The sequence below is a fragment of the Emys orbicularis genome, chromosome 15 (assembly GCF_028017835.1).
Source record: "Emys orbicularis isolate rEmyOrb1 chromosome 15, rEmyOrb1.hap1, whole genome shotgun sequence".
Classification (NCBI taxonomy): Eukaryota; Metazoa; Chordata; order Testudines; family Emydidae; genus Emys; species Emys orbicularis.
In genome coordinates, this window is record NC_088697.1 from 34147998 (window position 1) to 34173564 (window position 25567).

General features: G+C 48.9%; 1 protein-coding gene across 1 annotated transcript in view; it reads left to right on the plus strand.

Moving 5' to 3' along the window:
* The window catches only part of PHLDB1 (pleckstrin homology like domain family B member 1), a 98730-nt gene that overhangs the window by 19308 nt on the left and 53855 nt on the right, over positions 1-25567 (plus strand). Inside the window, exon 4 of the mRNA XM_065417073.1 lies at positions 18333-18458. Coding sequence (XP_065273145.1) covers positions 18333-18458 — 126 coding nt within the window. The remainder of the gene's footprint in view (positions 1-18332; positions 18459-25567) is intronic.

Genomic DNA, 25567 nt, shown 5'->3' on the forward strand with positions numbered 1-25567 from the left:
ATGTGTTGGCATTTTTCCTTGAGACCTCAACAGCTGTGCAGCTGAAACTGACTTGAAAAAACGCTGCAAATAGCATGAAATACTAGCTAAATCTGTCCCCTGTGTATTATATATACGTGTACATGTGGTGAATGTGTGCTTGAGGGGAATTAATTGCACTTATTTTCATGTGCGAGTTGCACATGGTCATCCCAAATGAATGAAAATAGAAAGTTTGTTGCCCTCCCAGCCATCAGTGCTATTTATATCACAACAGAGAGCTGCTAAAGATACAGTACTAAATTCAGCTCTGGTTTAAGTGGCTTAAAACTTTATTGAAGTAGAGTTGTACTTCTTTGGCCCATAAACATTGTCCTCTAAACACAAGTGGTACACTTTAACTGTCTCTGTCCCCAAAATGATGCATTGATGTGATTACATGCATCCATCACTCCTGGGAATAGTGAAATCCTGAATAACATACCTCCCCATTGACTTTGTTTTCCTTTCTTTATGGTTCAGATATTGGAAAATTCCAGTATTTATTTTGGGTTGCTGTTATGTGTTTGGGGGGAAGCAATGGTATATCACAGTGCCGTTATAAACTGGGTTCATAAGTGGCTGCCACACAGTGCTGTTTGCAATCTTCACTTTTTTATCATAGAATCATAGGGTGAGTATTTTTTTTTTCCTCTTTCAGGTTTGTTTATTTTGTGGCTGTGAGAGCAGGAGCAGGTATGGGACCTGAAAAAACTTGGGTGACTTTTTTTTTTTTAACTGACTTGATTTCAATTTGATAACACCCCTCTAAACAAAGTGAAAATGAGATCTGTATTGTATTCCTGGCTGTGAGAGCTGGAATCTTAGTCCCTCTGAGTTGTGAAAGAAACACACTTGTGTCCACATGAGCAGGACCATGGGGTAAAGGGAATGTGTCCCATTTATGTTTTGGGGGAGGTCTGGATTGTTGTTGTCTGTTCCTTTTCTAGTGTTCTTAGAAATTAAAGTGTTTTTTTTTTTTTTTTTTTTTTACCCCTTCTCTACTCCCCACCACTTTTATCTTTCTTGATGTTGGATTGCATTGGAGCCAGAAATCGGGGTTCTGTGAGGTGGTGATTTATCTTTGAATTTCCTGGAGTGGAGGAAGTCACACAAAGGGCTGGGGCTAGAGCATGGAGGGAGACCTCATGAATAATAATCCAAACCCCAGGGAATAGGGAGGCAGGGGAATGCAGGTTAGTCCTTGAATGTTTAGAACCAGGGAACAGATTGTTTTAAGAGGGGGATTTGCCCAACCCCCTCCCAAGTACAGCACTGATTACATACTGGGGAGCTTTTAGTAAAGAGCCAGGCATGTAATTCTGAGTCTCCAAATGATCTGTAAACCCAGCTGTCAGGGTTTATACAATCCCAGGATTTCTACATGAGACTTTCTTTTTTTGTTAAAAAGCCAAGGAGCATTGGAAGCTTGTTGGGGTCTGTGTACAGAAGTGATTTCCCCAAATGCCACTCTCTGCTCTAGGAACCACCTGTTTCTTTAAAGCTCCCTGTCCCTGACTTCCTGCCCCTGTTTCCGCTTTTCTGGGTCTAATGTGGCTGGATCGAGGCAGGTTGGAGAAAAAGCTCCTCGCTCACCTCCTGTGGTTCTTCCCCTGACACTTCCCCCTTCTTCTAGCCTGTTGTTAGAGATCAGAGAATCTTGTGACTCCAGTGGAAGGGATGGGGCTTTGATTAGTGTCTGTAGTTGGAATTCTGCAGCAGATGTCTTTCTCTCCATGCCTCTCGGGATGGTGGGAGCAGATTGAGGATCCTTACAAAACTTTTAATAAAATGGACTGGTGTTGCTTGTTAGTTTATTAAACCCTCCAAGGGCAGTAGATTATGCTTTCTTGGTCACCAGCAGCAGAGAGGTGAAAAAGAGAACTGGATAAATTCATGGTGGTTAAGTCCATTAATGGCTATTAGCCAGGATGGGTAAGGAATGGTGTCCCTAGCCTCTGTTTGTCAGAGGATGGAGATGGATGGCAGGAGAGAGATCACTTGATCATTGCCTGTTAGGTCCACTCCCTCTGGGGCACCTGGCATTGGCCACTGTCGGTAGACAGGATACTGGGCTAGATGGACCTTTGGTCTGACCCGGTACGGCCGTTCTTATGTTCTTATGTGCGAATGGTGGTGGGAGAGAGCTTCAGGGTCTACTGAGGGTGGGAAGGCAGGGTTAGTCTGTGTATGTAACCTGTTCCCAAGAGACTTCATGGAGGAAGTGTAAAACTCACACCCAGGCTGTGTGAGAGTTGGGTGTTAATGAGAGAGGGTCCTGCCTGGCCCAGTCAAGCCACAGAAGCAGAGATGCTCCCTGGTGACAGGGCAGAGGCTGCTTTTCATCTATTCACGAAGGTGTGACCATGACTTTCTGCTCTGTCCTTGGAGGTAGAAAAAACCCCAAACTTCCTCCTAGAGACAACTGCAGAGTAGCAAGTCGAACTGATCATGGACTGTAGAGACCATGCTGATAGTTGTGTTAGAAATGTTAGGGAGTGACTGGAGTCTAGTAGTCTAGCAAGGGAACTAGAAGTTAAGACTCCAGCTCTGCCATTGACTGTGTGTGGCCTTGGGCCATTTTACACTTAGCCTATCTGTGCTCTTGCTTAACTAAGGCATGAATTGATTTTAGGGTCTAATCATCAGGTCTGGAACAAACAGATTCCCTAAAACCACAAATCCCCGCAGGGCTAGCTCAGCCTGTCTTCCTGATTTGCATAAATCAAGATCCATGCAGCGAGCTGTGTGTGAAACACACTAGACCTTCAATACCAAGGCCTGATCAGCCCTGCATGGACAGGAAAGGTCCCATGGCACTTTCTGTAAAGTTTTTGTCCAACATTTTCCCTTCCCCATTGCCACGCAGTACTTCGCTCCTGTGTCCTTGGAGGTAACCACATCTCAGGTTATGCCCATAAAGCATGTTGGGACCCTCTGCCAAGCACTATGGATGTGTGAAACGTTTCCCTCATTATGGTTGCTAAAAGGAGGAGTGCGTATTTCTCAAGTACAGTAGACCTGGAGTAATAGGATTATTTAGGGTGACCAGATGTCCCGATTTTATAGGGACAGTCCTGATATTTGGGACTTTTTCTTATATAGGCTCCTATTACCCCCCGCCCCCTGTCCCGATTGGTGTGTGTGTGGGGGGGTAGTGCTGTATGCACTGTAGACCAGGGAACTCTGTTCCTATGCTGTGGTTAATCCAGACAACATGTCAATGCTGCTGTAGTCCTAGCTACTATTTCCCCATAACTGGACACTAGTATAAAAGCTATGACTGTCTGAGCACTGGAGAGAAGGCAGGAATCCCCAGGCCCAGCTCTAGGTTACTGGCACACAGCTTGCTACACGCCCTCCCCCCCAATAAGAATATTTTAAGAAATGTAAGAAACAATAAGAAATATTGTTTCTTAATATTTCTTTTCCCGTTACTTTTATTTTTCCTGCTTTTTTAGCACAGTCTTGTGCTTTGGGGGCTTTCCCCCCTTCCCTTCTTTGTTTGCCTGATCTGGGCCTTTGTTTTCTCTAGCCTCAATCTATGACCTCAGGTACAGGTTATACCAAAAAACCCAGGCTTCAAACCCTGCCAGACGTGCCACGGGTCTTTTCCCTGCAGCAATGGACATTCAAACTGCCTCTGCTGCCTTGGGGTGACTCATGTGCCCTCCAAATGTAAGGTCTGTTCAAGTTTTAAAAGCAGATCTTGAAAGTTTAGGGAGGACAGGATGAACTTGCTGCTGATGGAGCATTCTCTGAGACTCCTGGGGTCTGAATCCCCTCGCCCACTTCCTGTACTTCAGCTCCAGGTGCTCAGAGAACCTCTGTGATCATTGTGGCTGCAGTGGTAAGCAAAGATCTTGGGGGCCATTCAGAGCCCACATTTAGGTGCAGTCAGTGAAGAGCAGCACAGGCTGTTCTGTTCTAGTGGGCATTAGAGGGACAGCATCTGTCACATGACAGAAATCTCTCCTTATCTTCATTTAAGTCACTTGCCAACTCCCAGTCTTTGCTGTAGGTCTCTGGTCTGCAGGGGAGGGTGGACAGGGATTGGGAGGCAGAGAGATCACCAGGTCAGTCCAGTTCTTAGTCATTTCCTTGCCCTAAGCAGGCAAAGGCTGGGATGCCTGGCATGCAGAGACAGGTCTCACGGTGGCTGTGCACAGGGGAAGCCAGAAGCTGAGGTTGTGGGTGAAATCCTACCAGTGGTCCTACAAGGACCAGCTGCCAGGCACTGCAGCGTGATGACCCTGTCAGACATTGAGGGCAGCACGAATCCCATAAGGCACTGCTTCACCCTCAGCCCACCTTCAGAGAACTATCTAGACCTTCAACAAAGAAGAAATCCCCTCTCCAGAACAGTAGGGGAAAGTCACCGTCTCAGGAGACCTCATGTCCTGGCATGGGTACTGCTAAGGCGCCCATCTCCTGTGGTACTGAGATCTTGTCACTGGATAAAAAGATCACACCATGTACTGAGAATCACATCCAGTAAACAGCCTGGAGCAGTACCAATATCCGTACTGGACTCAGTGCCTTCAAAACACAAGGACTCTTCTAAATCCAAACTGAAATAGTCATCAGTAACAGTGTCTTTATCCAGCCACGGAGAACACATGGACTACACTTTGGTACCATCTTCGATACTTCCTGATGTACTGATTTCAGAGTACCCAGTACTTTCTAGGGTCCTCTTCCATAAGGAATGTGAGTTACCATTGCTGAGGGGTAGGGGTACCGAACGACATTCCCAGCTGGTACTGACTTATCTCCTGGAGTCGACCCTTCCATCTGCGTCAACTACTCATCCTCCAGTGCTGATACAGCCACTGGTTCCACACCAACCTTTAGAGGGTACTGAGAGGGACTTCCGGTTGGTACTGACATATTATCTGGAATTCCCTTACCAGCCAACAACACCTCAGCCCTCAGTACTGGTGCAGTTGCAGGACTCATCATGTTACCAGCACAAACACTGTTACCGGCACCATTTTCTTCTCCTCCTCTGATGGTCATGGGCGAGGACATCTCATTCGCTTCTGAGGTGTCTATTCAAGGCTCCCCTACCTTTCCATTTCAGCCACCCCTCCTTGAAGTGTACCCTGAGGAAGAAACTCCCAGCAGGTGGTGTACCCAGCAATATTGGCAAGAATAACCTTGGGGGTCCAACCCCCTTCCCTTATGCCCCACCACAATGGGTTTTTGGAACCGGGGGCCCCTGATGGCGAGCTCTTCTACAGGGTTCCATTGTGTAAGAGGTCATGCCAAGAGCACCAAGCCCAGGTCCTGTTCTGCAGGAGTTGCTTACAGAGGCGCAAGAGCCAGCTGGGGAAGAATAAGTGCCTCCTTCCCATAAATCTTCCTCCTCACCAGATGCCTGACTCCCTGGTTGTTGAGGTGGTTAATGAATGAAACAGACAACATTGTTGCCGATCAACACCATCTGACAGAGAACGGAAATGGCTAGACCTCCTTGGCCGCAAAAGCTACTCCTTGGCCTCATTGCAGTTCAGAGGAGCCAGTTGCCAAACCCTGAGGGCAAAATATGATTTTACGAATTATTACACATTTTTCATCTTTTATTGAATATCTGCCACAGGACAAGAGGGAACAATTTCAGGCCCTCATAAAAGCCATAAAATCATCAAGGCTTCTCTCCAGGCCTCTCTTGATGCTGCCAATACAGCTGCAAGTTCCATGGCTATGGCAGTAGTTGTGCGCAGAGCATCTTGGCTGCAGTCTCCAGCCTCCCCCAGAAGGTACAAAATGCCATCAAGGACCTTACCTTCGAAGGACCTAAGTTGTGCAGCAGCGCCACGGGTGGATCCCTTCATTCTCCTGAAGATGCCCAGGTGACACTACAATCACTGGGCATTTATATACCCGTGACAAAGAAAAAATATAGTAGATTGTAGACATCTCATCTAGTCCACTACCAGCTCACGAGACTGGCTGAACCCTACAGGAAGAAGCCCAGATTCACTGAAAAGGGCCGTCCTCCACAGTGTCACTGTAGTTGGCAACATCCTCAAAACAACCATTTTGACCCATTGGTCGAAGGCCACAAACTGTTTTCCTCTCTGGATCCTACACTGAACCTATTCCCGCTTCCACCCTTATGGGTATCGTCTCTCCCATTTTCTGTCTTCCTGGGAGTTCATTACTTTGGACAGATGGATGCTGGAGGTGATTTCTATAGGCTATTCCATCCAGTTTAGCACCTTCTCACCCTCCCTCCCCAACCCTCTTCAGAGACCCTACTCATTAGTGTCTGATATCAGGGGGTTGGTTCAAAGCACATCTGGGATCTCCTGAAGCATTAAGAGGCCTGTCTGTCTGATGTCGTTGCTGTTTGGTTCGGCAGTCTGGCGCCCATAGTGCATTCACTGCCTCCCTGACTTGGGTGTAGTGCCCTTGGCCTCCCATAGCAGTGTGGCCAACCAAGTCTCAATCAAGCCTTGTGCGCTCTGCTGAGATAGCTCTGTCTGTCTGTCATCAACAGGGGTGTTGATCTAGGGGCCCCACAGCAGCAGAAATGCCCCCCAGCTCCCTGCACAGGCCCTCAGTCATTGAGAACCATTGGAGGGTGTTCCCTGGGAGAGGGGCATGTGTTGTGCCAGGCACCTGAGCCTCCTGTTATGGTTGTTCCTGATGCTGAGCTGTTGCGCTGCTTTTGGGGTGTCACATGGGGTGTCCCTCCTGCCACAATAGAGCAAGAGGTCCCTAGGGCAGTCCTCTCCCTTGGGAGGCAGGGGACAGCCCTGGCGTAGCTGTCCTGGCAGATCTGCCCTGTGGAACCGGGGCTTGACTACAAAGTGGTGGTGGTGGTGTAGAGTCTCCCTCTACTCCCCCTGGGGAGAAGTATTTGTTTCTCAGCCTGTCTCCATGTCCACATCCCACCAAGTGATGGGATGTCCCTCCAGATGTTTGAATGGCCACAGGATGTTCGTGTTCTGTTAACACAGTAAAGGTTCCAGTTGTTTGCCTGTGACCCGTGGAGGCAAGTGCCATACTGCTACCTGCTGGCTCTGCCTGCCGGGCTGCTCAGCCCAGTATGGTGTTGCCTGCTGGGATGCTCCCTCTACAGTCCAGGTGGCAGAAAGCTGATGCTGCCCTCTCTCATTTGGTGTGCTTGGGGTGGAGGACCCAGGGGTGTTTTGATCTGGGCTTTCAGACCAACCCCAAGTCTTAATAAAGGGCTGGTTAACATCTATACTGGCCCCGTGCCAGTGTCACAGATAGGTAGAGGTTCCTGCTTGGGCTCCTCTTTGCCCCAAGCCTTGCTGCAAATTCTTGCCACTGGCACATTCTGTGCGTGATGATAATCTAAACGTGAGCAACTAGGTGCTCTGTAGAGCTTCCTCCCCTTCCCTTCATGGTGTTGGATGTCTGTCCTAGCTCTGCTGCTCCGGCCCACAGCACCCACTCGGGGGGAAAAGGGGAGCGTCCCAGCCCCTCTCCTTCTCCTATGATTATTTTTCCCTGCACATCTCACTCCCCTTGCACATCCCACTCCCCCAAGACAGAAGTTCCTTCCCTCCTGTATGCACGAAGAACCATCCCCTGGAGGGAGGTATTTTCAGCCCTGGCTGAAGCTGAAAAGCAAGGTTCCCCAGGGGATTGGCAAAGTGCTTCAAAGCTAGGCGTGTCTGGGGAGCATTCCAGCTCCTTCCCCTCCCACTGCAGGTCCCATAGACATGTTCTGCAGTGCGTTCCTTGCTCAACACAGAACAGGGGAGGGAAGCTGGGCCTAGGAATGCCACCCCCAGTCAGTGCTCTGGGGTGGAGTCACACATGATGGCACATCGCTTGCCAGCCTCTGACTTTGGGGTACCATGTGGCAGCATTCTGTCTGGTGCTGAGGGCTAGCCTGGGTCTGTAGCACTGGAACAACATCTCTGAGAGCCCGGCCCTATGGGCAGAGAGCTGACCTGGGCACCGGGTTTCCTGCTGTTTGGCTTTAAGTTTCAACCTTAACTTTTTCCTCCAGTTTGTGGGGGTGGAGCACAGGAATTGGCAGCAGGGCTCCTGAGATCTGCTCCTGAGTCACTACACCCTGCAAATGTGGATCCCCCGTACCTCTTGCTATTGGGCCCTTCCTCTTTCTGTGCCTGAGCCTAACGTCTGCCCCGTGGGCCTAGTCGGGTCCGTAAGTCGTGGGGTGGGGTGGGGTGGGGGCTTGTTTGTGAAGGTTTGTAAAATGCTTTGAGATCATCTGATGGTGGGAGCTAGTGGAGGGCAAAGGGTTAAATGAGTCTGATTTTCTGTATTCGCCATCTGACTAAGCTAGAACATGACCTGGTTCTTCCCTCACTTATTCGAGTCCCATTACACAGACGTCGGGGAACTTCCCCAATAGGAGGAGAATCAGACCGGGATATAGATCAGCATTTGTCAGCATACCAAACCCTTTGCAGCGTCTGACTCTCCCTCCAAACTCTGAATGTTCAGTTCCTCCCCAGCCAGGGGAAGCAGTTCACCCTCTTCTTTCTTGCTAGTTGGATATATAACAACATACTCTCTTCTCCAGGCTGCAAGTCTGAGATTTCTGTGCTATAGACTCTCTCCTGTCCACTGCAGACAGGAAGGGTCTGTGCTTCTTATTTCTACTTTCCGTTAGCTCTGCCTTCTGCTCCCCTTTTGCAGGTCTTTATTCTGGTAACTGAGTCAGGGTCAGCGGTGGGGCTCTACTTAGGAGCGGCTCTGGCCTTTTCTGGGTTGAGATCCTTGCCTCTAAAGTGTGACTTGTTGGCACTGCTCTGGGACTTGGTCAGGCATGTCGATAGCAACAGAAGCAGGGCTAGATGGCAAGCATGGTTGCTCACTCCTTTGCACCCAACAGGCCATGAACAAACAGCACATGGGTCAGCCGGGGAGACTATGCCAGGCAATTGAAGCAGGAATGGTCCTGCCTGTGGTCAGGCCAGAGCCCAGAGGAAATTCCACACAGTCTCTGAGCCTTGCCACCCTCCAGGAGAGATTCCAGCCCCCAGCATTGCTCAGCCTGGCAAGGAGAGAGATCAGTCCTTTCCTCCTCTTCCTGTGCCGGGTGGCGAAAGCAAGGGGGTTGCTGGATGATGTGAGCAGCAGGTGAAAAAAAACCTTCATTGTGCAGTGTGTGGCGTGCCACCCCAGGGGCAGAGTCAAACACTGCTGGGCCTTGCTGGCCCTGACTGATATTGACCTTTATGGCTGTAGTTGGGGCTCGTGCTTCAGAGCGTGTGCTGGTTCCTGTAGGGGGTGAGGAAGAATAACCTCCCACCCAGGTGCAGCATTGTCCCAGGTGCTCTGTGGTCTCTTCTGCTGCCTGCTGACGCCTCCATGTTAGGCTAGGAACTGGAATTGCTGAAAATGGTCTGATCTGGTACAGCACATCCTGAGTCCCCTGGGATCAGCTTACAGATGTGGGAATCTTCTCGTCTCAGGACCAGTCAGGAAAGAAAGAGGTACGGGAACAGGAAGCGTTTCACAGACCAGAGGTGTATAGCAAGAGCTGGATGCTGCAGTCTGGCACGGTTATGGATTTGCTTGTACAAATTTATGTCTTCTCCTTCCTCACTGTCTGAAAGGGCTGCTTAGAAGGAAGGGACAGGCTGGGCTGGGCATAGCAACCGTGGCTAATTATAATTGCCATGTGTGTGTCCTGTACATCTGTCGCCCTTGAAACACTTTACACAGGTGGGTAAATAGCCTCCTCCTTGTGAGCTCTGCCCCTGACCCACCAGAGAGAGGCAGTGTGTCCACACTGAGTCCATGACAACCCCATTCTCCTGAGCCCCAGTCCTGTATCTAATTCACTGCCCCATGCCACCTCCCTGGACAGTCATTGTGTCAGCTATCCTGGTGTCAGTCTAAAACGCTCCTGGGATGAGTATCCAAGTACCACGCTTCCCTTAGGCCCCCTTACAAGAATGATCCATGCTCTTGACTATAAGGTCTCGGCAGCTTTGCTGAGACCGCACCTTGCCCGTCCTTGGCTGATGGTGCGTAATGTAGCAGCTTCTGTGAAAGAAGACATGTGGATGCCATCAGAGAGGCCCAACCAGACCCTGCTGAAAAGGAAGTAACTCGCCACCCTCACCTTCTCCTCTGCCCACTCAAAACTTGTCATAAAGATATTTAAAGCCTTGACCTCTTATGTGGGGCTTGGTCAGGAGGGAGCTAACAGGAACAGCTACAGCCAGCAGAATTATCTGCCTATTCTCTATAACCAGCACTTTCAAACCTAGCATTAGGCACCTATTGCTGGACTCTGAGGGGCTGAGCATGACTGTTGCACATGATGTGAGCTGTGGGTGCTCAGCACCTCTGAAATTCAACCACTTATTTAGGTGCCTGATATGGATGTAGTTGCTGGACTCTAGGCTCCTTGTTTTAAAGATGCCCTATTTACTTTTGGATTAGGCTCTCCATGGGCTTTTCTAACACTGAGTTTCACAACCCACTTCCAAGGTGATATTGACCCCATTTTACTGCTGGAGAAACTGAGACAGATCTGAAGTGACTTGCCCTGTGTCACACAATGAATTTGTAGCAGAGCTGGCGCAACCCAGCCTATAGACCTAAGGAGTCCTGAAGTGAGGAATATACCAACCAGCCTCTCTCCCTTTACTATATTATCCACTGCAGTAATTGTCATGTGTTGAGAGATTTGTGTGTATATTGAATTATGAAATTAAATTGTACAGAGATGGTCTGGCATTTGGCATGGCTATATCCCCCTGTACCACCCCTCCGCCCCCAGGGGATCTTTAAATACACTGTATCCACTTGCATGTATCTCTGAGTTTCCAGCCAGGAATTGTAACTGGAAAAAAGGGGTCAGTGACACCATTGTTGTAGCCCTGCTGCTCACAGAGACCTGTCCATGTTAGAGCAAGAAGCGCAGCGGCTCTAGAGTAGAGGGGATGGATTCTGGCAGGGCCGACATGCTCTGTGGTGGAGTATGCTCTCCCCAGCGTCCCCTCACCTTAGGACTGGAGGTGACAGTTCTAGCCAGAGTGTTCCCACAGCCTTCAAGGTGACAAAGGTCTCCACTCCTCATGAGTGTGAGGGACAGTTGCTAAACACTGCTTGGGACTTGAGCAAAGATTGTGATTTGCAATCCCCTTTCCAGCAGCCCTGGCCACAGCTCAAAATCCTGTCTGTCAATTAAACTTTATTGTAGTTGTGCAGCAGCACCACTATCGTTAAGGTTCTGTCACAGCATCTATTTAAAGGTTCATCTTTCAAAGTACTCTAAAATTGACATGTTTTATCAGATTTCTGTGAAATTTGGTGTGCCTCAGTTGGGTGTGGGGGTTGGATTAGTGACCCATATTTGGAGTCATTTGAGCCAAGGGTTCCAGAGATATAAGCCTCTCCCTCCCAGCCCCCCACAAACCAGCCATATTAAAAAAAGCTTTTAGGTATGTGGTTTTTGGTTTTGCCCAGCACTAAAGACCAAACTATTGAAGTTATGCAGGTCAACCTGGTTTCAAACTGTAAAGTTTTACCTAAGGAAATATGTGGCACTCACTAAGACTATGTCTACACTGCGCACCTTACAACAGCAGCCGCACCGTTGTAAGGTGGGCTGTGGAGCTGCTCTTTATTGCCAGGAGAGAGCTCTCCTAGCGGCAAAATAAAACCACCTCCAACGAGGGGCAGTAGCTTCATCGGCAGGAGCCCTCGCTGAAGCACTGTCCACACAGGTGCTTTTCGTCGTTAAAGCTTTGGTTGTTCAGGGAAGTGTTTTTTCAAGCCCCTGAGCAACAAAAATTGCATCAACAAAAGTGCCAGTGTAGACATAGCCTACGTTGTTGGGGGACTCAAACTGAGAACAGTATTGAAGAAAATGTGCACTTGTTACACTGCCCATGCCTCGGTACAGAAAAATGGCTAGAGGGTTTCCATTCCTGACATTTTAAATGCTTTAATCCTGACTTTTTTTTTTCCTTTTCCTTTTTGACCTTTAATAGTGTGAGGTGGAATCCTGTGGGTGAGAGGAATGGATTGTAAAAGGAGATAAAGAGCTTGTACATTTCAACAACTGTGGGATTGGCAGAGTAAAGCTATGTATTAGTGGGGTGTATTGGGACATTGCTGAAAGAGGGAAGAATTAAGGTAGCATGGGCAACCTTAACTGTATATTTCCTGGTTTTCATAAGTTTGAGTTTTACTCAACTCCGTGGTCTGGAAGGGGATGATATACAGTAGTTACGAACAATACAGGAATGGAGGTGGTTCATAACTCTGAAATGTTCATAACTCAACAAAACGTTATGGTTGGTCTTTCAAAAGTTTACAACTGAACATTGACTTAATACAGTTTTGAAACTTTACTATGCAGAAGAAAAATGTTGTTTTTAATCATCTTAGTTTAAATGAAACAAGCACAGAAACAGTTTCCTTACATTGTCAAATCTTTTTTTAAACTTCCCTTTATTTTTTTAGTAGTTTACGTTTAACAGAGTATTTGCTTCTCTTTTTTTTTTTCCTCTCTCTGCTGCTGCCTGATTCCATATTTCCAGTTCCAACTGAGGTGTGTGGTTGACCGATCAGTTCATAACTCTGAGGTTCTACTGTACCACCAAGCAACCTTAACTCTGGGTTAATATAGTTTTTTGGCATTGAATATATATTTGCTATAAACGTTAATTTAGCTGTATGAAGCCCCTATAATTGTACATGGGGAAACTGAGCACAAAGCAGTGACTTATCCAGCTCACAGGGAATTTGTGGCAAGGCCAGGAATAGAACCTGGGAGTTGCAAACACCCATCTCCTTCTCTTGCAGCTATACAGTGCTCCCTCTGTTAAGGAATGGGAGGAGACTGGGGAACAGCCTGAGACCGAAAGTAAAGTGGTGTAAGAACAGAAAGCTACCAATAACATGTTAGGAGCCCTACTGCTTTGTAGGGAAAAATTCTCTCCTCTCCCCAATTCCCCTTTGATCAACAACGGGAAGTGTGAGATTGCCTGGGGAAGTGGAGTGAGAGCTCTCAGCAGATACTCGAAGGGAGCAGTTTGTTGATATTGAGGAGTGTTGCCACTTAGCCCTATATAAATATTACTTACCAAAACCTGTAACACCTTACCTGTCCCAAAAAAGAGCCCCAGTGCCTGCACTGATGTATTGGGTCAGGGCTAGTTACTGGTTTGCTGGCTGCATGAAGCTGAATGCACTGGCCACGTGGCTAGCCAAGGGACTCCAGGAAAGGCATACTCCCTTTTTAATAAGGTAGTAATTCACTTTCCACGTGGAAACACAGTGCTGGGACCTGGTCTTCTCTGGGTTGGTGATTCGGAGAGTCCGGGAGTGCATTCCATCCAGCCCAGGGGCAGAGTCACTCTTCGATCCTCCCCCATTTATAGAACTCATCATGGGCCCTGATTTCAGAGGCGCTGACCTGCAGCTGCCAGTGAGGTCAGTGGGCCCAGATCATTTTGAAAATCAGGCTCCTAGTCTTCAGTGATGGCCTTTTTACCCCAACAGCCTCCATGCACATGCATCAGCCATGAGTGCCTTCCCCTCTCCTAGGGAATGATAGCAATCGTGTGCTGGTGGGAGGCAGGTGGCACGGGTTCGGCATTTGGCGCTGATGTGTGTATGTACAAGGCCTGTGTTTATACGCCTGTCTGCACATCCCCCAAGCCACATTCCACACTCATGGCTCATCACCAGCTTTCTCCAGAGAAGTCAGTTGGTTTTGGCCCAAAAAGATGATTTGCTCGTGCAGACAGGAGCTGTCTTGTCTGCAGTGCAGACTGCCAGCTGTGGCATCCCTGCGATGTTGCTGACTTCCAGTAAAAGGTGAATCCTGCACACAATCCCGCTTCCCCCTGGAACCATGCACCCTATCCATACTTGTGTTTCCCCACCCTCTTGCTCAAGATGCTGTGTACTCCCTCATTTCCATGATGCTTTGGGGGAAGGAAATGGGGGGAGGAGATATACCCTAGATTTCAGCCTCTCTCCTTGGTCCCTGAAGATGGCAGAACAGCCTGTCCCTAGGAAGAGTCCTCAGGGCTGGGCCGTACCTTGAAGCCCAGCTGTTCCTGGCTCCATCCTGCCTCTTTCCAACACTTTCTCTCTGTGTCTTGTGCTTTCTGTCATGAGTGCAAGGTGGAAAATAACACACAAGTGAAGAGCAAAGGCCTGGTCTCAGTGTGGAATAGCAGAGGCTGAGTCTATTCTGTTCTATATAGGTTTTTATATCACGCTTATTACTGTAACATCTGAGCACCTTCCACTAATGCATTAAACAATGTGAATACGTGTCTGTCACATATTTGTTCTCTCATTCTCTGCCCAGAGGGAGAAGCATTTGTAAAGGAGTGTCTTGTTTTGGTAGGTTTTTTGGGTTTTTTTTGTTTTTGTTTGTTTAAATAAATATACCTGTTGCTATATGTTTATATTAGAGAAGACAAGGTCAAAGAAATGTGCCTTGCTCTTGGAGTGGAAAGTGGTGAGATTTGTGATGGTCCTTAGTTCTTGGGGAGTTCATAACACAGTCTTGGACTGCCCTCAGAGAAGGTTCTGTCTCCCTCACAAACAAGCTTTACTCCTATTGTTGAGAATTCCATTGTGCCAAAAGAGCAAAGTTGTTGACCACAATCTTTATCCTAGCGCATTAAACGGTCTTTTAGCTATCCTTGGCCCAGGCCATGGAGCGCTTTGACGAGAAGGACTGAGACCTTGAACTTGATTTGATATTTTATGAGAAGCCAATGCAGAGAGTGGAAGACAGGTGTGATGCATTCATGGTAGCCAGTGCTGCTGAGGAAACGCGCTGCAGTGTTTTCTACTAGTTGGAATTTCCGAAGTGCTGAAAGTTTCATGCCCAGGTATGCCACGTTACTGAAGTACAGCTGAGAGATGACAAAAGCATGAATAACTGAGGCCAGGTCACCTTCTGTCAGGATGGGGTGGAGTCTCCTAGCCAACCAAAGGTGATAGACAGCATTATTCATGGCCATTGCAATGTGAGAGCTCAGTCAGTGAGGAATCCAAGAGTACTCCTAGACTGGACTGAATTGACTCCCTGCTTGTTTCCCAGGCTTCTTGCATGGATTCACCAAAGGGAAGTCGTGCCTCACTAACCTAATTGCCTTCTATGATGAGATAACTGGCTCTGTGGATGAGGGGAAAGCAGTGGATGTGTTATTCCTTGACTTTAGCAAAGCTTTTGATACAGTCTCCCACAGTATTCTTGCCGCCAAGTTAAAGAAATATGGGCTGGATGAATGGACTGTAAGGTGGATAGAAAGCTGGCTAGATCGTCGGGCTCAACGGGTAGTGATCAATGGCTCCATGTCTAGTTGGCAGCCGGTTTCAAGCGGAGTGCCCCAAGGGTCGGTCCTGGGGCCGGTTTTGTTTAATATCTTTATTAATGATCTGGAGGATGGTGTGGACTGCACTCTCAGCAAGTTTGCAGATGACACTAAACTAGGAGGCGTGGTAGATACACTAGAGGGTAGGGATCGGATACAGAGGGACCTAGACAAATTAGAGGATTGGGCCAAAAAAAACCTGATGAGGTTCAACAAGGATAAGTGCAGAGTCCTGCACTTAGGACGGAAGAATCCCATGCACTGCTACAGACTAGGGACCGAATGGCTAGGTAGCAGTTCTGCAGAAAAGGACCTAGGGGTCACAGTGGACGAGAAGCTGGATATGAGTCAACAGTGTGCTCTTGTTGCCAAGAAGGCTAACGGCATTTTGGGCTGTATAAGTAGGGGCATTGCCAGCAGATCGAGGAACGTGATCGTTCCCCTTTATTCGACATTGGTGAGGCCTCATCTGGAATACTGTGTCCAATTTTGGGCCCCACACTACAAGAAGGATGTGGAAAAATTGGAAAGAGTCCAGCGGAGGGCAACAAAAATTATTAGGGGTCTGGAGCACATGACTTATGAGGAGAGGCTGAGGGAACTGGGATTGTTTAGTCTCCAGAAGAGAAGAATGAGGGGGGATTTGATAGCAGCCTTCAACTACCTGAAGGGAGGTTCCAAAGAGGATGGAGCTCGGCTGTTCTCAGTGGTGGCAGATGACAGAACAAGGAGCAATGGTCTCAAGTTGCAGTGGGGGAGGTCCAGGTTGGATATTAGGAAACACTATTTCACTAGGAGGGTGGTGAAGCACTGGAATGCGTTACCTAGGGAGGTGGTGGAGTCTCCTTCCTTGGAGGTTTTTAAGGCCCGGCTTGACAAAGCCCTGGCTGGGATGATTTAGTTGGGAATTGGTCCTGCTTTGAGCAGGGGGTTGGACTAGATGACCTCTTGAGGTCCCTTCCAACCCTGATATTCTATGATTCTATGATTCTATGATTCTATGACAAATTGTGGATGTGAACCTTCAACCACTGTACTGTGGCTGTAAACTCCTCAAAATACTTTCCTCTGCCCACCAGTATCACCTCTGTTTTGCTTGGGTTCAGATTCAACCAACTGCTCTTCATCCATGAGCTGATCTCATCCAAGCACTGGGCGATCTTGTTGGTAGTGGTGTGGTCGAATGTAGTGAAGGATAGATAGAGCTGTGTCATCTGTATATTGCTGGCACCTGAGTCCCTGTGATCTGACCAGTTCACGTACTTGCTGGATATAAATGTTGAAAAAGATCAGAGAGAGAATTGATCCTTGTGGAACCCCACAAGCAAGGGGTAGTGGTAGAGGTGCAGTTTCCCATCTTTGGATGCAAACTGCGGGAAGGACCCAAACCATTTTAATGCATTACTCTGGACTCCTGTCACCTCCCTCAGGTGAGACAGCAGTATCTTGTGCTCAGCAATGTTAAACGCTGCAGAGGCGTCCAGGAGGATGAGAATGGATGTTCATCCGTGCCACAAAGCAGTTTCAGTTCCGCATCCTGTCCTGAATGCAGATCCTGCCAGGTCTAGATTGCTGGCTTCAGTGAGATGAGCTTGCTCAGGAAAGGGAGGTTTGGCTAGGACTGATGCAGCCTTGCTGCCAGGCCATGTCTAAGCAGCGCTACAGCTGGGCTGCATGTATCCCAACCTGCCTTAGGAAAGGAAAGGAGGATCTGGTGATGCAGGAAGTCTTGGGTATGGTGAGTCAGTGACTGCACCCATAATCGGCGGTCCCAGCACAACAGCCTCCCAGTGATCCCTCAGTCTTATGGTATTTGCATCATGTCTCTGTGCAAACTGGCTCTTATTTCCCTCGCTGCCCTTGGACTTGAAGCTCTTTGGGTGGGTGGGTGGGTGGGTGGGTGGGTGGATACTCCCATCTCCTCCCAGGTAGGAGAGAGAAGGTTGTGCAGTAGAGAGCAATTGTCTGAGTCTGGAGCACAGCGTTCCTTGCGCAGGCACTGCTGCGCTCCTCTCTTTAAGATGCACAAGGCTCTTCTTTTCCAAGCTGCCACCTCCTTGCGCGGCTCCCTCTGCCCATTCTTGGGAGGCACAGATGGGCGGAGCAATAACCAGTAGCAGAATGTCTGACGGGAAGCGAATGGCTCAGTGGGGAGGGTCAGATGTCTAGTTAGCAAGTAGGTTTGAGGGGCTTCCCCCAAGCCACCCCCAATAGGCTTGTGCAGGAGCTATTCATTCATAGCCTCATGCCTCCTGACAGGCTGTGGTCCTGCACCATAAGCTCTTGTTCTAGTGCATCCTCACAGCATGTACTATCTGCAGTGCCCGCTGAGCAAAGTGACACGCCAGCTTCTGTGAGTTCCACATCAGCCCTGTGACCCGACAACAAATCTCCAATGTGCCTAAAACCCACCAGGCCCCACCCTCAACCCCTCTGTACCTGGCACTTGGGTGCTCCCTGCTTACGCTACACTGCCAGGCATAAAGGGGCGGGCTAAGGGTTCTCTTGGTGTCTCTCTGCCCCCCGAGGCTCCTCAGGCCTGGCTCTTTCATCAGGAGCAGTGTATGCAGCTTCAGTGTGGGCAGCGGGATCACTTCATGTGTCCCAGGGTAGAGTTTAGACTTGGCTCGGTGTAAATCCTGCTGGGACTTCCGTAAAGCTCCTTGTGGTCCTTCAGGAAGGGAAGTGTAATGGCAACGATTCTGTGCCTAGCTCAGTGGGGTCCGGCTCCGTGACTCGGGATCCTGGTGCTACGGTGATACAAAGAGTGATTCCATCAACATGCCTGCTGTCTCAGGGCAGCTAGACAGCCAGCTGGTATATTTGGGACAGAGATCCTGCCAGTTCCCATGGCCATGCCAGAGATTCCCAACTGCTGGGCTGCGTTCAGTGATGAATCCCTTGGGGGTGGATTGTGGAAGGAGAGACCCCCAAGGACTGGGGTGGCCATGTTCACTGTGTGCTATAACCTGCTCCATCTCACTCTCTTTCCCCAAGGGTGCATGATCTGCCTGGGGCAGTCAACCTTCCTCCGGTTTAATCACCCTGCTGAGGCCAAGTGGATGAAAAGCATGATCCCAGCTGCAGAAAGGAGTCCTGGGGCCCCATATGGACTCACGGCAGGTAGGTGAATCCTCCATGCTCAGGGCCCGGGAGTGAGGACACCTATGTTTTATTCTTGACTCTGCTGCTGACTCAGGCAAGTCAGTTTCCCCTCTCTGTGCTTGTTTCCCCACCTCTAATGTGGGGATAATAAACCACCTCCCAGGTGGGAGTTGTGTCAGTGCCTGTGGGCCTGGGATTGCTCTGAGGAAGAAGATACCCCCTGTGAGTGTTAATGGCAGCAGACTGAGGTTTTGTCTACACCATGCAGCTTTTAGCAGACATGGCTGTGCCACTGCAGCTGTGCCGCTAAAAGCCGCGCAGTGTAGCTGCTGTTTGTTGGCGGGAGAAAGCTCTCCTGCCGACAAAAACTTCCACGTCCCCACGAGCGGCAGCAGCTTTGTCTGCACTCCTGCCGACAAAGTGCTGTTCACACCGGAGCTTTTCATCAGTAAAACTTCTGTCGTTTGGGGGGGGGGGGGGATTGTATTAACACCCCTGAGCGACAAAAGTTTTGCACACGAAGTACCGGTGTAGACAAAGCCTCAGAGTGTAATGAGCTCAACAGAGCCCAGATATTCAGTAGGGCAAAGGTCAAACCCTGGGCCTTGGAGAGAGGAGTTTCGGGAGGGAGCTCTGCCAGGGCTCAGATCGGCATTTCTGTCCAGTGCTGTGGTCTTTTAGTCTGCAGCTACCCCTACTCTCTGCCAGGTTGTTGCTGCGCTCTCTGAGCCACTGAGAGTCACCAGTGCTGGGTTTGGTGCCTGTGGAGAGCCGGAGAGTGGCAGCGATGTCAGGCAGGAACTTCTCCCTCTCTCACCAGTGAAGGAAGGGGAGAAGGGGACTCATTTGCTTCTGAAGGATCAGGTGGAGGCTGCTGCTGGAAGTGGGAGATTGGGCTTGATTGACAGGTCTGCTCCTATAGGCCAGTTCTGCCATCACACCAAATGGAAAGGCCGTGGCCCAGTTCTGCAGTCCTTACTCAGGCAGCACTCCTATTTGCTTCAGTGGGAATTTTGCCTTTAGCAAGGGCTGCAGAGCTGGGCCTAAGCCTTTCTACTTGGTATGATGGCAGAACTGGTCTATAGGATTTGCAGATTTGTCCATCAAGCCCAGTCTCCTACTTCCAGCTGCAGCCATGACTGACCTTTATTTAGGCTGAGCCAAAGCTGATGCCATTAGGGCTGGCAGTGAGTGACTCTGGGGGAAGCAGGTGAGGTCTGATAGCTCAGTAAGTCCATTCCCGTGAGAGCATGCTCCTAACGTGGTCATACAGCCACACCTTGGCGTTATGGTTCAGCATATGGCCCAGCCCGGTTGAGCTACAGGGTGGCCTGCACAACCTAGGATTTAACATCTCTCAAGTGCTGAGCTTTCTACTCCCTGTAGCAGTGTTTGGTTTAACCCTTCATGTGCTGTTACCAGAGCACCCTCACCAAGACACCTGCTTGACCCTTCTTGGGGCTGGGCAGTGAGGCGCTTTGACTGATGCAGACTAAATGTTGTCCTCCTTAATGGCCCCTTGAGACAGACTTGCTGACTTGGTGCCTACAGTGGGAAGGGTTCAGCGAGAGTCTGTGCTGGTAGCACAGCAATACTGGAAGCCAGCCTGGGAGATAGAGAGGGAGCAGAGGGGGGAGTTCACAGAGGCTTTCCAATAAGGGAGTCTGGCTGTTGACGGCTAGTCCTTTCCTGCTTGCATTCCTCTATCTGTACAGTGGGGCTTGTATTGGGGCAGTCTCTGAGCACACCCCTTTGTGGCATGGCATGCTACTGCACCAACCTACATAGCTTTCAGCACATCCAGTTGCTGCGGTGACTTAGGCTGAGTCACATCAGAGTCCACCCCTTCCTGGGCAGTAAACTCCAAACAAACACAAAATCAAAACAATCCTCTATCCCCCATGGGCTCAGTTTCCATCACTGTTTTATAGAGCCTTGATTCTTGAGGCAGCTTTCCCTGGAGCCTCTAACCCCGGGGTTTCTGTGGGAGCCTCCTTCCAGATTCCCCTCTCCTCCTAACTGAGCATCTCCTGGCTTTTTATGAGCACTAGGTGCATTCTGATTTAGTCACCTGACCCCTCAGCAGCTACTCCACCTTTGGGGCTGGGACCAGGCCCCATTAAAGGGCACTCATCCAGTGACAGGGCCCATGATCCCGACTCCTTGTGAGACTAAACTCCTTACTGTTTGAAAAGCACTTTGAAGAGCTGAGTGCTTGGCAGTCAGGGGGAGGTCAGGCTGGCATCCTGCACCAGCAGTTTATAGCAGAGTGCATCCCTCCCCCCAAGCACCCATCATGGGCAAAGTACATCAATGAGGCACTGAGAAACCCCAGGGGTGTATTCTTGGTCCCATTGAGATTACTAGCAGAGCCCTTGCTGACGTTAGTGGGGCCAGGATTTCACCCCAGGACTTGGTGTTGGGACCCAATCGGGAGCCTGGTGAGAGTCCCATGTGAAGCTGTCTGGGGCAGGAGGGCATGTTCTGTGTAAGGAATGCTGGCCATGGTGGAGCCATGCTGGCTGTGGTGGAGCCCTGCTGGCCCTCCCTCCCTCCTGCGTTTTTTGTTTCTCAACATTGTAACCACAGACCCTGACCATGCGGTGTCTCCTTAAGCAGTGCTGTCTGGGATGCTAGCCCCCACTTCTCATGCGGGAGCAGTGCTTATGTGGCCGAGTGCCACCTGCCCCCGTTCACTCCACTTTAATAAATGAAACATGCAGGCGGTTTGGCCGGCGAAGCTGCTATTTGCTCATTACATAAATGATCGTTATTGAAGATTCCGTTAAAAACTCCATTACACTGAATGCAGATGTCACCCAGCGCAGATCTAGGGCCATCTTGAGAAAAGCCCTGCACTAACTGGATCTCCCGTTTAGACCTACCAGTGTCCCCACTCCTGCCGGGGGCCATCGGGGCCCTGGGCCCTGATAGAGGAGCTGTTAGGAGTTTTGTGTTTCCGGCTGGTGAAAAAAATCCCAGCGTTGGGGACTGAAATGTTTCTAAAATGATCTCTCTGCTTGTAAGAGATGCCTGCTATTTACGTGTATATGAACAGCATTTACCCTGGTTTGTGGCCTTTCCGTTCCTGCACCCACTGTTGACTCAGCTCAGCAACTGCTCTTCTGTTTGTTAATTATTAATACGTGTCTCCAAAGAGTTTAATTGTAGCAGCTCCTGAGCTGAACCCTTGACTGAACACAGGACCTGGCTGGCATTTCACACCAGTTCTCCTGGTCACAGGGCAGGTTCCAGAGACCTTCTAGCCCTCAGAACAGCATAAAACACAAGGTCACGAGCCTCATCCATTGTGTTGAAAGCAGGGAACCCTCCTGGAGCTGGGTGGGGCAGCTGCAGGCAGCGCTTGTCTGTAAGGGTGAATAAATGCAAGATTCAAAGGCTGTTTCTTCAGCCCGGGGGTTCCTTGTTACTTTTTTCCATGGAGTGCAAGTCTCCTTCACCTTCTGTGGCTGTTCTCCCCCTCTGCTGCCACTGACTATTGATGGGAGACTGGGCTAGATGGGCCTTGCTTTGATCCAGGCCAGTGGCTATGTGCTGTCTCCACACACCTTCTCAGGCTGTGCAGAGCTTCCATTAACACTCCATACCTCCCCTGCAGCTCCTGGCGTGGTGTTGTGGCCAGGACGTTGCTGTGCTCTGGCTATTCCAGGTTGCCAGAATGGCCCCTTGGGGCTATAGGCAGTCTTCAGACATAGCCCCCAGGAAGAGAAAGCACACAGGTAGGGCAAAGTCTTCTCTGCCCTGCTCCCCTGCTGTCCCTGCACAGCCAGGACAGAATGTGGCCCACACTCTTTACCAAAGCTCAAAAGAGAGGGGCCTCTTTCCTCTTTGCCCATCCCACCTGTCCTCTGAGACCCACTCCCATCAGGAGAGGCTTGGGTTCTACTCCCTAAGAATGAAGCACTGCAGGGACCTCAGATTCCTCATGCTGTGCAGTCACACACAGCCCCTAAACCCCAGGTGTCAGGGGATGGGAGCTTAATTCAGAATGTCATCGTCCCCTTTGCAGACTATTAGCAGCCCCAATGGAGATAAGCTCTTTCTCTGTTGCATCAGGGTTGTGTTTGTCTGGGCCTGTAGAACAGAAGGCATTAGCTGTTTGCATGGAGGAATGGGCCACTAGCTGCAGCATCTCAGGCTCTGACTGCTGTCTGGGCCCGCATTGGCTGTATCAAACTAGCTAGGGTGATGCACAAGGAGAGGAGACAGCCTGTGTCACAAGCCTGGCAGTAATCTGCCTGGGGTAGCTTGATACCCACTAGTGTGTGTGTGAGGGACCACGTGCTGCTGTTAACCTGCTAGCATGCGAGGGAAGGGAGCATGTGGAGCCAATGAGTGTGTCAGAGCTTCTGGAACCCCATGCTTTTCTAGGGGTGTGTGTGCACATACTTTCTAGACAATTATTTCCTGCATGCCGGTCTCGAGCGCATATCTGGGCTGTCTAATGTACATGACCCCTAGCACACACACCCCAGGAGGGCCAGGAACCATGCCTGGGTGGAAATTAGAGAGGAGGGGCCTTACACTTTTTAAGACTTTTCACTATGGCATTTTGGTGTATGGCATAGAAGTATCCATTCCCTGCATACACAAGAGTCAGCCTAGGATGAGAGTGGGGAATTGTCACTGGTTCCCACTGGATACATCCAACAGAGCCCTGTTCGATGTCAACCAAGGGCTCCAGGCAGAACTGAATTCACTTTTCTTAAGTAATTTGATTTCTGTCCCTTCAATGCCTCTGACTGCCTCTGCAGTGAGTGCTGGTCCTAAGGGCACGGATCCCAACACTGCAGTCAGCCAGGGTGCCGTCTGGATTCTGGCTTGCTGTGGTTTCAACACGAAGCGATGCTTTTCAAAGGGAGCTGGTCCAGCTGGTCTGATTCACCTCTGAAAATGGTCTCCAAGCTGAAGGCTGGTCCTCACCTGTCCTGTAGCCAACCCTGCCCTGATGTTTTGAAGAGAGAGCTCTGCAATGTCCTTTGCTAGCATGTGTTTGTATCCCTGATGACTATCGATGGTGCTGGGCACTGGGGAGACATAGGGACAGAACGGGTTGTATGAAGAGGAGGGCCTGGAAAATTGGTAGCTTTATTTTTTTATCCAAAAAATCAGATTTTTGTATTTAAATTAGAAACCGTTTTATTTTTAAAAATAAACTTATTTAAATGTAAAGGTGAAATTATGACCAACCTACGTTAAGGCCTAAACTTACTGTAATCTATTAAAATCATTTAAATTGAATAAAAAATATTAAGCAGTACATATTTGCTGTGAAGTTTTGAAGAAAGTCGGTCTCTGAACTGGAAGTCACTGGCTAAGCACCTGGAACCAGAGTTTATTGAAGTGCTAAACCAGCTTTCAACAGCAGTATCTTTTCTGCAGGTGCAAAGAAAATATTTTTTTCAGTTTATTCAACTATTTCAATTCAATAACTAGTTCAGTCAAAGTTCAAAAACCAATTGGAGTTGAAAAAGCAGGAAAACTTGTTTTCCTCTTCCAATCTATTAATAAAAACTAGGTATGAGAGGGTTGAGATCTACTCATTCTAAAATCTTGAAGACCAGAAAAATCGGTTCAATTCCCTAACTACTACTTTTGTTTAATAAGTTAATTTTAAATGCAAAACATATTCTGGTAAACTTTTTTTTATTTTATATCCAGCACATTTAAGGTAGTTTTTTAATTAATAAAAACAAAATTAAAAAGCTGCTTTTGAGCATTTTTAACTGAATTTGAATTTCCATCCAAATTGAACCAAATCACAAGTAAAAAATTAATCATTATCTGCTTAATAAAAATGTAAAAAGTAAGAATCTGAATAAATGTTTAAACTATACGATTGCTTAAATAAATGTGTATAGATATAGCATATCCTCCTGGTTGGCAAAAAGAAGCAACAGATTTCAGTGTACAGGCTGTATTTAGTTGCAAATCAACATGTTTTAATGTTTACCAACAATGAGAATCAACATCTCTTTATGAAAATAACTAAAAAGTACAAATGCAAAGCAAGATTAAAATCAATTATTTAAATCAAGGTTTCCTGCATGCTGATTTAAAGCATGATTAAAATTGGTGATTTAAATCACTTTGGTTTAAATCAATCCACCCTGCTGGGTCTTTTATGCCCTGCATAACCTGTGGATATCGATGCCAGGCCCCTCTAAGGGGAAACTGGGAGATTCTTGGGCCTCCCCTGTGCTTCAGAGAATGTCTCATTCTGACCCAGACATCCTGGTCAGCATCTTCCCGCATCCAGTGCCTTGGAGACGGGGTGTGCTGAGAATTTGCTGTCTTGAGATCAGTAGAGGGCAGGGCTCTTATGGGCTTTCACTCTTAGGACAATCCAGCCACTTTGCCAGCAGGAATTATTCTGATTCTGATTCAGAGGTGTTGGGCTTTGCTGACTGCGTGGCATAGACCTGATACAGGCAAACCTGTGATGCTGCTTATTGCAGGCTGAACGTGTGCGGCAGACCCAGAAATTCTGTGACCCATCAGCCCCAGCCCTTCCTTCCCTGCCACCCATAGCTAAGTAACTGTGGAGCCAAGGCCATATGTACAGTTGGAGGAAGGAATTGACACAATTTTATTCAGTTAGCTTTTATTGGCAGGACAGGCTGTACAAAAAAAGCTAGGCTGCTCCGGTCTTTGCAGGGCAGGTCTGCTCCCCTCAGGATGGGATCACTCCCAGTGTCTGGGGCTTGATCCCCCAGGGCCAGGCGTGTGTCATTCCTCAGCGGGTGGCAGGTGGCTCTGCTGTGTTGTTCTGTCTCCCGTGGTCAGGCGCAGATTTTCCTTGTCTCTCTGCAATGAGACATCTCTTACGATTCTGGGTATTTGAGGAAATCTCTTCCTTGCACTCCCTCATATTTAGGATGTGGGGTGGAAAGTGTCTGTGTCTCAGTCTCTCCTCTGTCCTGCTAACTGCACAGTTGCTTCTTTCTGGGTTCTGACCATGCCTTGTGGCTCCCAGTTTGCACCTGGTTCTCAATTTGGTGGGAGTCTGCCTTTGTTTTACCATGTCACTATGGCAAAATATTATCTGGTCTCACTTTTCTGGGCAGGGACCTGGCACAGTCCAGGGTGTTGCTGTTCTTGATTTG